Source organism: Pecten maximus, chromosome 7 (assembly GCF_902652985.1).
Source record: "Pecten maximus chromosome 7, xPecMax1.1, whole genome shotgun sequence".
Classification (NCBI taxonomy): Eukaryota; Metazoa; Mollusca; class Bivalvia; order Pectinida; family Pectinidae; genus Pecten; species Pecten maximus.
The window spans coordinates 40,668,392-40,681,808 of record NC_047021.1 but is presented as its reverse complement, the minus strand read 5'-3'; the positions used below and the strand labels follow the sequence as shown (position 1 = coordinate 40,681,808).

Below are 13,417 nucleotides of genomic sequence, written 5' to 3'. Positions count from 1 at the left end.
CTTTGACCTCGAAAGTAAACAAGAAAAATATGTTTTCACCATCTCCCTTTTGCATACGCGGGGGAGTTCAAGGTCAAGCTTCAAACAAAATCATTATGAGACTTGAATCTTGAATTATGCCCATTATAGAGGATATGCATACGATTCTATTGCATGAAATGTTGTATGAAATTGCCATATTCCCAAGTATACATTTCCTTGTACGTGCGTTACCCATATAAGAACAAGGCGATATGTTTTTATCCTCTCGGCTTCAAAATAAAATATCAAATACTTTCAGGCAAAAATCGCGATAACGTCACGTTCTTGTTGTGTCTGTATCTGTATTGCAAATTTCCTATGACGTCATAACATACGGTTATAACGCGCATGCTTGACATTCCCAGCTCATTATCCTAACATCTGTTACATATGGTACAAGTTGGGTTTCCCTTTCACCAATAAAGTCCTGCAGATTTTCATCATTGTTTATAAAACTAAGCAGGACACTAATGCTAATCGGACCTCTGTGAGCTTGGCGGTTTAATCGTAATAGCAGAAATGGAGAATTCTTTTAAAAACCTGCTTACTTTGCATTCTAAATCTAAAACAGAGCTAGTGAACCTTTCTCTGACATAAAAACATGTTTTGATTTTCCTTTCTTATGATTGTTTTTTTCTTTTCTTATGATTGTAATGTGTGGTAAACAACTTATATAAGCGTGGGAATTTTCAAATAGGGAACTAGTTAGACTGTGCACCTTGCATCAGAGCATAGTGTTCATGAGCTCTTTTCTTGTATTATGTAAAATTCAAAATTCGCTATCTCGAGCTCTGATAATATTATAATACCCTGGTTAACTCGAACGAGAAATTCAGTTCGGGGAGTACAATTTCTTTATAAAAGATACCTCAATACCTCGAATACTCCGGATAATTCGAAGCATTTTGTTGCTCCTACTGACTCCGGAATAACGAGGTTCATTTACATATCATAATGGCATAGTTGACTTATTTTGTTTTATCAAACCACTTTTTAAAATATTAAGTATACAACATTTCACAAATTAATTCAATTACGGAATTGATGGACTCTCCTTTCGTATCTATTGTGTGATTACAATGTCTAACTTTCTCTCTTGGTTTCTACACATTTGAACCTGTTATAACTGAAGGGTCTTTATACCGCATATTGCAGCCTTTTATTGATCGTTTGACACAAAAGCGACTTTATACATTACTAAATATATATTTGAAGATGTTATTGACTAGGGTATCTACAATGCAATATTTCCAAAAAAATATATAAAGCATGATTAACGCATTTGTAAGCTCACCATCCGAAGGGAAGTAAGCTTATATCATAGTGAGGCGTAAACATTTCGCCTGAAAACATTTCTTCTCAATAACAAAGAACCCATAGTCATGATGTCGGATAGGTATCATGCTGTGATGAAGGGCTACCATGTTTACTCAAATCAAGTATGTCGGCCTTCTATCGAGGTCATGGGGTCAAAAGTGTTAAAATCTTTTTAAACAGCTTCTTTCAAGTCAAAAAGAGGCTCAGGGTCAATTTATTGGGTTAAGTAACATTCTTGGATGAAGGACACATATATTTGTTAAAAAAACTGGACCTTGGTCTATTTCCAAGGTATAACCGAGCTCAAATGGGTTAAATAGCTAATCTTAGTATCAACATAAATTACCTATATTTACTTTAATGTAGCATTGATAGCAGGGTACAATACAGGCCCGTTGGGCATTTTCTTTATTTATTCCAACTTCTCTAATCCTTTGTAGATGCCTTTATGAATGGTTTCCTCCTTCTGTATGCTTGAAGAAAATAATGATGTAATTATTGGCTCTAAAAGCGTTTTCGCACGGTACATGTATCACACAGCTGCGATATATTTCATATGTTGGCCACGTTAGCACTGATACACAGTCTGATCAAGTTACTGCAAATCTATTCCGCTAACAATTAATAAAATTCTTATGACAACTTTTTCAGATAATTTTTGCGCGTGAGTACACCCAGGCCGAGAAACAGACGTGGCACGTGCAACATTTTTGCTGTTGGTATTGTGACGCGCCTCTAGCGGGCCAACGCTACATCGCCAAGAACGACAACCCCTACTGTATTCTCTGCTTCGACAAGCTGTACAGTAAGGTAAGCTTCAACGTCATATTTCTTTCACATTTTAGCATAATTGACCTTTAAGTGATAACACAGATATGATGTTTACACAATTCAGAAAAAAACATAACGAAAGGAGATATTTCTTTAGGGATATACCCCAGCTGTCAAAAACATAAACGGAGGATATCCTTCCTAAAAAGCCGAGGTTGTACATTAACGTGTTGAGGACATAACTAGTAACAGGGTTATGTTAAAATTATTAGAAATTGCTGGCTTATGACTTTCTGTTCACTTACATCAAATACATGACCAAAAAGCAGTTATATTTTGCGTAAAATTGAAAGACATTCATCAAGATATGTTTTTAACGTTATTCTCTGATTTTTTTCCCTAATTTACAATCTTATTTCCTTATGTAAGATGTTTACATGTCCGAGTTGATTCAATTATCAAGGATTTTCATGACAGCTCTCTCCAATCCTCCATATACACAGTTTCAAAGAATAGTTATTTGTAGTTTTAGGTCATCTTAACCTAAGACCAAATGTTGATATCTTGCGGAGTCGGTCGGAAATTAAAAAAATAAAATAAAATGGTTGTCCTCTAGAAAGACACATTATAAACTCCTCATGTTCCAAAATGCGATGTTAAGTGTTGTTATTTGTCGGCCACCTTAATACATCGACATGCCAGCTACGTGCACGCCGCCATTTTGCAACATGATTGAACAACCATGATACTCCTTAGAATTACCTATAATTAACCTCTCAAGTTCCACCGGTGGTATTCAGCTCAAACCTGCCTAAAATGATTGTTATGTGATCCTGACCAATGTATTGTTTTTTTTTCTTAAGAAAACACATTTTAAACTTCTCTTAGTCCTGACTATGTGGGTTTTTTCCGTTAAAACACATCATTGCATAATCATTTTCAGTAGAACTATACTGCTACTGAGTACGTATACCTCAATAGTACTTGGATCTTTAAAGTCAGGTCACCCTAAGAGCTTCTTGTTTTTAAATAATGTAACTAATGGAACAAAATTGTGAATGAGTCCCCTCCTGTATGAGGGCAAGCAGTGTAAACTATTGATATGCTGATTGTGAATAAAAATATTTAAAAAAATTAATTAAAAGAATTAAAGATGACACACCGCAAACAGACTATCAACTGCCTATCACAAATATGCATAAAATTTCACACGCGGTATGAAAAACTATATAATTAATAACAACAAATGAAAAATTAATAATAGCGTTTCAATAATGTTCGGTTTTAGGACAAAACGTTATAATTCCAAAAGAGGAACCTGCCGTTTTGACCATTAGTTGGCGGACAAGTCGACGGTATTGGTGAAGGGAAAATATGTTTTCTTCACCTCTTTTAGATAACATCTCAAAACAAATATGAAATTGCCGTACTAGCGTGATCGCACGATAGCAGTAGGCGTTTAATGATTACAGATAGCTTCCATAATAAGGAAGATTTTGACAATATTAATACATTGCTGTGCTAGAGTGTACAGGAAATCGCTGTACTATATGGTTTGAATAGCAAATCCATTGATATTTACAAGCCTGTAAATCATACTCTGGTGCACAGAAGTAACTTGGTCAACAGTTAGTATGTAACATGGTTTGCCATGTGTTTTGCTGTTGACATGTAATGTGTTACGCTGCCTTTTAATTTCGGAAAATATGCTTAAAATGCAAGTTTCTTGAGAACACAGTAAGCTCACGTGGATCATGTATATTGCACAAAATAAACACATCGTTATGCTCATTAGTGGCTAAAGCAGGTTGTTACAAGCGTTTGTTTGACCAGATTTGACTTTATGAAAGCATAAACATTGATTCTCTTTTGACCTTGAAATGCAAATGGCGGCTGTTGATGATAATGCCGAAATATATGGCCTATAGGGAGTAATTTCTGTTAATAAAAATCCCCGTATAAGATAATATCATGACATCTGACCACTGTCAGAAGAATATTTTGAGACGAATAATTAAATAGAGTTTTGGGTTATTTTCAGAAATCTGCATATTGAATCTTAAACTCTGCGATTGAACTATTTTTCCTAAAAACAGGCTTCTTGCTATGGTCAGAGTTCATATTGTCTAATAACGTTTTATGATTGAAATGTCTCCCTTTATGCCGTATTAGTTTGATAATATCTATAGTCAAAAACAGTTTTTAAGCATATTATATTCCTGTAACTAACATATCTGACCATCCTTTAAAGAAAACATATGTTTTCCTATTTCACAAAACATACGCTGATATTACCATAGACTGGCCCCATATTAAAATATTAATATTAAAATCATAAATAAAATTGAGCTTTATGATTTTCATCCCTAGGATATGTCTGATTCTAAGTTTCAAACTAGGGGCAGATAATCTAGTATTAGAATTTAGTTTGGCAATTTTTAACAAAACAATTTAGGGTCTGGTGGCCAATCTAATATTACCACAGCTAATTACAATTTCAAAATGGTAGTGTAATAACTGTTACAGTATATCATTCAGGGATTTGTCAGAGACTGTTTTGTAAATTTTATTTCATCAAAGACAATTGTCGTTTTGTAAAAAAGCAATGCAAATTGATGTAAATATACCCAGGGTATTAAATCTGGTCTGGTATTTCGGAGGAAATCGATTTATAAAAATAACATCTTAATGTTTAATTCAAAGGGAGATTACTCAATGTATAAAATTCCACATCCAAAAATCTCATTCAAAGGGAGATAACTCGATGTATGAAAATACCACAAAATAAAGTCTTATACATATGGAGCTAGCTCAATGATATCTGGCTTTATTAGGCGATAATATACTTACTGTAGAAAACATTATATACCTCTTGTTTTTCTAGATTTCTTCTTAAAATGTTATCTCGATTTTCTTGTTATGATCCGTCTTCGTAACAAATCTCGATACACCTTAGATTCATGTTTTATATCCAATAAGTCATTTTAGGTAACGTTATATATTCTGTAATAACGAAAAATTCTTATAACGTTTAATCAATAAATTATCATTATATCCATTATGATAACCATTTATCAATATGACGACTGGTCCTTTTTGTGTTTTGTAGATTTGTGTGACGTGCGGGAAAACCATCACAGCCGACTCCCCTGGACTGTCCCATGGAGAGTTTCACTGGCACGCATGTCCACACTGCTTCAGTTGCCACGTATGCGCACGCAATCTTATCAACCAGCAATTTCTGTTGAAGGACGGAAAACTCTTTTGTTGTCTTGATTGTAAGCAGACGTTTATGAGTCGTCCAACCCATGGGTTTCCACGACACATGCATCCTTAATATTACCGGAGAGTTTACAGAATAATCTTGTGGACACGAATCCTTAATATTTTCTGATAGGTCGCGTCACAATATCTTTTCAGGGCGTGGTGTGACTGATGAATCTACACTATCTAATGGTAGGGTATACCAGTAGGCGCCATCCGTGCTCATTTAAAATCTTTTTTTTTTTAAACATGACTTTTTTTTTTTATCTCCGAGAAGTAGTCTCTGTGGCGTTTTTATCCTTAAAGGAAATACACATATTGTCTCAAATATACGACATTCGTATTCTAACTTCAGTGTGGAATTATCTAACATTAAATATCGATCCCCATTGCAACTCTTTCTAGTCGTATGCTTTTACTTCGCATTTTCAAAAACGACATCCATTACCAACCATCGCATTAGTATTCAAAGCTCGCCACGACATTAGTGTCTAATGCTCGCCATGACATTGGTATCTAATGCTCGCCACGACATTGGTATCCAAAGCTCGCCACGACATTAGTATCTAATGCTCGCCATGACATTAGTATCTAATGCTCGCCATGACATTAGTATCTAATGCTCGCCACGACATTAGTATCTAATGCTCGCCACGACATTAGTATCTAATGCTCGCCACGACATTAGTATCTAATGCTCGCCACGACATTGGTATCTAATGCTCGCCACGACATTAGTATCTAATGCTCGCCATGACATTAGTATCTAATGCTCGCCACGACATTAGTATCTAATGCTCGCCATGACATTGGTATCTAATGCTCGCCACGACATTGGTATCCAAAGCTCGCCACGACATTAGTATCTAATGCTCGCCATGACATTAGTATCTAATGCTCGCCACGACATTGATATATTATGATCGCCATGATATTAGTATCTAATGCTCGCCACGACATTGGTATCCAAAGCTCGCCACGACATTAGTATCTAATGCTCGCCATGACATTAGTATCCAAAGCTCGCCATGACATTAGTATCTAATGCTCGCCACGACATTAGTATCTAATGCTCGCCACGACATTAGTATCTAATGCTCGCCACGACATTGGTATCCAAAGCTCGCCACGACATTAGTATCTAATGCTCGCCATGACATTGGTATCCAAAGCTCGCCATGACATTAGTATCTAATGCTCGCCATGACATTAGTATCTAATGCTCGCCACGACATTAGTATCTAATGCTCGCCACGACATTGGTATCCAAAGCTCGCCACGACATTGATATATTATGATCGCCACGGCATTAGTATCTAATACTCGCCACGACATTGATATATTATGATCGCCACGGCATTAGTATCTAATACTCGCCATGACGTTGGTATCCAAAGCTCGCCATGACATTAGTATCTAATGCTCGCCACGACATTAGTATCTAATGCTCGCCACGACATTAGTATCTAATGCTCGCCACGACATTGGTATCCAAAGCTCGCCACGACATTGGTATCTAATGCTCGCCATGACATTAGTATCTAATGCTCGCCATGACATTGGTATCTAATGCTCGCCACGACATTGGTATCCAAGGCTCGCCACGACATTAGTATCTAATGCTCGCCACGACATTGGTATCGAAAGCTCGCCACGACATTAGTATCTAATGCTCGCCATGACATTGGTATCCAAAGCTCGCCACGACATTAGTGTCTAATGCTCGCCACGACATTAGTATCTAATGCTCGCCATGACATTGGTATCCAAAGCTCGCCACGACATTAGTATCTAAAGCTCGCCACGACATTAGTATCTAAAGCTCGCCACGACATTAGTATCTAATGCTCGCCATGACATTGGTATCCAAAGCTCGCCACGACATTAGTATCTAATGCTCGCCATGACATTGGTATCCAAAGCTCGCCATGACATTGGTATCCAAAGCTCGCCACGACATTAGTATCTAATGCTCGCCATGACATTGGTATCCAAAGCTCGCCACGACATTAGTATCTAAAGCTCGCCACGACATTAGTATCTAATGCTCGCCATGACATTGGTATCCAAAGCTCGCCACGACATTAGTATCTAATGCTCGCCATGATATTAGTGTCTAATGCTCGCCATGACATTAGTGTCTAATGCTCGCCACGACATTGGTATCTAATGCTCGCCATGATATTAGTGTCTAATGCTCGCCACGACATTGGTATCTAATGCTCGCCATGACATTAGTGTCTAATGCTCGCCACGACATTAGTATCTAATGCTCGCCATGACATTGGTATCCAAAGCTCGCCACGACATTGGTATCTAATGCTCGCCACGACATTAGTATCTAAAGCTCGCCACGACATTAGTATCTAATGCTCGCCATGACATTCGGTATCCAAAGCTCGCCACGACATTAGTATCTAATGCTCGCCATGACATTCGGTATCCAAAGCTCGCCACGACATTGGTATCTAATGCTCGCCACGACATTAGTATCTAATGCTCGCCACGACATTAGTATCTAATGCTCGCCACGACATTAGTATCTAATACTCGCCACGACATTAGTGTCTAATGCTCGCCACGACATTGGTATCTAATGCTCGCCATGACATTAGTATCTAATACTCGCCACCACGTTTGTGCTAAATGCTCGCCACGACATTGGTATTCAATGCTCGCCACGACATTGGTATTCAATGATCGCCACGACATTGGTATTCAATGATCGCCACGACATTGGTATTCAATGATCGCCACAGCATTGGTATCCAAAGCTCGCCACGACATTGGTATATAATGCTCATCATGCCATCGGTATCAAATGCTCACAAGGACATCGGTACATGGACCAAATGATATAGTGGATGGAATGTACATTCTCATTCATTAAGAGTTAGAACACACTATTTGCACCATTTAGATGAATTTATACCAATATGTTGCTCTCACAGTTATCAAAGACTGCTCATCAACATTTTCATACAGCCTCCACTGTTAATAATACATGGTTATCCGAATAACTATGTTGTAGGAATTTCAAGTTTTCATTTCGAGTTATTTATATAAATTGAAGTCAAATTGCTTGATTCGCTAACAAGAACGATGGCATGTAGATTGTTTAAATAAGTTCTGTTCATTTGCACGTTGAAGTTTCAAAATATTTTATGAAGCAAATTTGCAATTGTCAACATCAAAACCATTCACCATTTGAGCCAAATCCGAAATGTCATTGTTTTGCTGAGATTTTTAAGCCAAAGCACAAACATATACCAAGCACGCATAATTTCAATATCACAGTAGATTTAACAAAAAGGACCAGCAAGATGGAAACCAAACGACTTCCCTGTCATGCTAATCAATTTTTTACTTTAATTATCATCCGTTTTTGCAGGAATAGTATGTTCGCATTTTGTACGTTGTACCCTAAATCGATATAGGCAGGAGGTGAATCATATATATTTAACAAAACCGACATAATACTAGTATTTCAAATATTCGTGTGTTAGTAGAAATGTATTTTATGAATATATAAAAAAAAACTGTGCTCATTATACCTCTTTGATTTGTCAAACGTAGGCGACTGTACGCATCCCGAGACTGATTTTGTATATTATTATCAGATATATTTTTTTCAGCATCAAACGTCATCTATATATGATTTACTCACAAACAAGAGTTGTATTAAAAGTAATACATAGTCCATCCTCTGTTGACTTTTTTGCACAAAGTACACACATTATTGTGTGTATTGTTTTTGGAGGTGATCCAGTCTTTGTTGCGTCTAGAAATAAAAGTCACAGTTCCAATAGTCGTCATTCATCAAATGACTATCTAAAACTTACCAGTACTTATTACATACTTTGTTTGATTTTCCTTTACTTTACTCATAAGCTATATTTTGAACTTTTGCACGGCTAAAATGACTATTGCACGGTTTCGTGCGAACTATGGAACACCTGTTACGTTTCGGAATTCGGTCACGTGCGAACTAGTGAACACCTGTTACGTTTCGGAAATTAGAATTACCCTTTCAAGCGTCCAAGTCACTTCGATGTCAACACTGCCAGACGATAGTCATGGCGACTTATAGGCCTACAGGAAAGTCGAGATTTCAGTCATTCTAAGTGTGTTTTAGTGATTATGTAATCAAACAAGTATATCATGGGTGTCTGTGCAATAGTCCAGAATATTGGACCATCGGTACTGGTAATCGACCGATGTTCTATTGCACTCGGCCTTCGTGTCAAATATTTTGGACTCTTGCACATACAACCATATACATGTATTTGTATAATATTGAAGATATCTACTTTAATTTGTATGTTTTTAAAGATTCTTATCACTTAGGGTTTTGATAACTAGGGGAGATAATAACTTGTGCTTAGTTGTGAGTTTAGGGCATTTATATAATTAAAGGTTTTACATAGTGTTTTGGTATGACTTCCGAGGACGCAGATGGTTAATATGTTTATTTGTAACGGTAAGAAATCTATATCAGTAATTTTGTGTGATTGCGTGTACATGTATATGTGTGATATTATTGTAATCATTATCATCATTTTGCATGAAATAGGAGAGTAAGCACAATAGTATAGATGTGCATACATCTGATATATTCATACTGTCATTTGATTAATAAACTTGGTTACATATGTTTGTAAAAAAAAACTGGATTGGATTGTTTGAATTATGCCTCATCTTTTTCATTTTCATACAAAATAAATTAGCAATGTTTATCCTGACGTTGTTGTTATTTAAACATCTAAAGACAACATCAACACATATACACTTTAATGTACATGCCATTTTTGGAAATCATATATGCAGAGACCTATGGATTATATGCCAGGAAAGGATATTATGCTCTTCATTGTATACTTTGTAATAAATAATTTTTTTTTTTGCATATGTACTTTATCTCCCGACTCGTAATCGTTATCCACTGCATTATTAATTTAATAATGCACCCCGAACACCGTGTTGACCCTCTTCGCGGAACCCCTTTAGATTTTGCGTCTCAGCAAACCATGCGTTTCTCTCGGGATTTGACGTAGCTGCTGTGTTATAAGCTAATGAAAACAAACAATATGACGTCTGATGGACGAAGAGACGAGTACATGGGAGAGAATATTTTGAATTTTCTAGCACCATGAGTTGCAGGGCTAGAATACCTAGAAGGGAAATAACAAATGGTAGCTAGGAAATCGGTGACAATCACATGATTGATAAAGCTTTTGGAAAGTAGATATTAGTGTTTAAAAATTATTACTAATATCACATATCTGTCAAAGACTTCAAATACTTAAACAATATTATGAAGGAGTATTTATTTTCAAATTTATTACATTTAATGGGAAAATAAGTTAATTCAATACATTTAAAAATTGAAATTGAGTATTCCTTTGAAATTGATATTGTGTTATTTCAATTATTTTTTCTATATCATGAGATATGATTTTCATATAACCACCATTTCTATGATCTACTACTAAGTATACAATAAATTGAATAAAGCTTACCATTTTTCATATCTGACCAAATATTGACCCCTTCGACCCCAATATTTTGATTTCCAAGCAAATATAGGTCCGATATGGAAAAAAAAGTTATGTATTTATCTCTATGAATGAAGGTTTCTGATAGCGGCGTGTCTGAATGTTCTACAATATAATATAATGCCAGTCCTAGAACTGACCCTTGATGTTCTGTTTCTAATACCGTCGTCAACATCAGTTCATGATTTCAGATTTACCACTCAATGACAATGCCACGATATGACCAGAGCAAGTTGCATATCTTTGCAACAGCAAGATACGATGAAAAGAAACAGGTCTTAAGAATTTTAAAACTACTTTTCTTGGCAAGTTGGTATGGTTTTGATTCCAAAAGATGCCATATTTAAATATATATTTGGATTAAGAGGATATCTCGTCAAACCTTAGAAAAGTTTTTTTTAAGATAATGATTTTATATACTTTGTGTTGACAGAGACTATCTAATTATTCTAAGGTAAATTAGGTTGCTGTCCTTGGTCTAGTCTTACACAGCTATCTTGTTTCAGGCTGATCACGCATCCTTTGTGTACATCAACTAATCTAAGTGCCACTGACCGATAAGTGAGATTTAGATATTCTAATACAATTGTATAGCCAAGGCTAAACTTGGGTTATCAGTTACCGAGGAAATTGTGTATAAGAAATACCTGTACCACCATTTCTGCTTCCTGTGGTTAACTGGTTAAAATGGAAGATTCCAGATCAGATTTACCTCCAACAGAATAATAATAAAAAAAAAATACACGAAAACCATAAAAACGGACTTCCCGGGAGGGTATGATTTTATAAAGCAAAGAATGTATTAGGCAATATATATTTAAAATAAATAATAATGAGGTTTGAATAAAAATGCCCAAGAGAAAAAATAACATACACCGATAATAAACATGCACAGTAGGTAAATGTAAGGTGATTGTTCATTATAGATTCTGTGATAAAATTATATGTAGGTACTTCTACCGCTATCATGTGTCGTATTTATTTAGAATATAGGGTTACACATTTACTTTTCAAGCTACATGCATATATAAACATACAAGTGTACAGATACATTAGTATTATGTACATCAGGACTAGTGCATTACGATGTTAACTCCAGTGCACTACGATGTTAACTCCAGTGTACCACAATGTTAACCTTAGTGCACTAACCTATTAACTCAAGTACACTATAGTGTTAACTCTAGTGCACTACAGTGTTAACTCTAGTACACTACAGAGTTAACTCTAGTACACTACAGTGTTAACTCCAGTACACTACAGTGTTAACTCCAGTACACTTTAATGATAACTTTAGTGCACTACAGCGTTAACTCTAGTACACTACAGTGTTAACTCCAGTACACTACAGTGTTAACTCCAGTACACTACAGTGTTAACTCCAGTACACTACAGTGTTAACTCCAGTACACTTTAATGATAACTTTAGTGCACTGCAGTGTTAACTCCAGTACACTTTAATGATAACTTTAGTGCACTGCAGTGTTAACTCCAGTACACTTCAGTGTTAACTCCAGTATGATACAGTGTTAACTTAAGTTCACTACAGTGTTAGCTCCGTTGCAAAAGCTAGTGCTCTCAACTGTAGCCCCATATTGTTAAATTCGGAGTTGTTTCCGTTTGGGTCGGCTTAGCAGAAAGCGAGCTCGCTAGAGTTGTAGAATGTCGCAAAAGTCAGTTACTGTCAATACCCACGCTCGGTTGAATTTCGTCACTGTGAAATTTAGAGCGCTGGGCAGAGGAAGGATCTGTATTCACACCAGGTTGCGAGCATAGCAAGCGCATTAGGCGTGAGTCGATTGTGATTGCGTTGATGTGTCAACGTATCACTCCCACAATTCACTTTTTTGGCATTTACCCCCCACTGGGCCCTCGGCCGAAGACGCATTGCGACATTACAGCCATCACAATTATAGAATCAGACATAGCTTTGTGATGGCGTTAATTTGTACACACATTCATTTACTCCCATGAGCCATACTTCCGCCATCTACCCCCATTTTCAACATCCACAGGATACCTTGGTAATGCTGGCAAATCCATTGTGTTCCACCTGTGTGCTGTGGTGCAGAGGGGTTATTTTCCTCCCTTAGGCAACTTACCAGCAGCAGGTGCCCTTATTGAACAATATTAACTAATTTCGACCCGAAATGGGAGGTAAGCAAATTTATATTCAATATACGGTTTCTTTCTTACCTTCTTTCGCTATGTGTAGCAATATCTATACGTGTCGCTTCAGAGTTCAAACTGAGGGCTTTCCTTTTGAGAGTTGTTGGAAGCAATATCCTCCCAATATAAGAGATCGCCGGTTCTCAATTGAAAACAGAATAACAATTCCTACAGAGATGAAAGCTTTATTGTCTTTTACCCTGCTGTTCAACAAAGCGAACCCTGTCAATAAACCGTTTATGTCTCTATTTAACTAGACATGAATTAAAACCCCTTGGTGCATTGAACATCATGAGTCTGTGTAGGTTTGGCCACGATAT

General features: G+C 36.5%; 1 protein-coding gene across 1 annotated transcript in view; it reads left to right on the top strand.

The window, feature by feature from the left end:
* The window catches only part of LOC117330844 (testin-like), a 35,428-nt gene extending 27,957 nt beyond the window's left edge, over positions 1 to 7,471 (top strand). Inside the window, exons 6-7 of the mRNA XM_033889369.1 lie at positions 1,990 to 2,148; positions 5,219 to 7,471. Of these exons, the coding sequence (XP_033745260.1) occupies positions 1,990 to 2,148; positions 5,219 to 5,446 (387 nt within the window). The 3' untranslated portion in view covers positions 5,447 to 7,471. The remainder of the gene's footprint in view (positions 1 to 1,989; positions 2,149 to 5,218) is intronic.
* Positions 7,472 to 13,417: the final 5,946 nt, after the last annotated feature.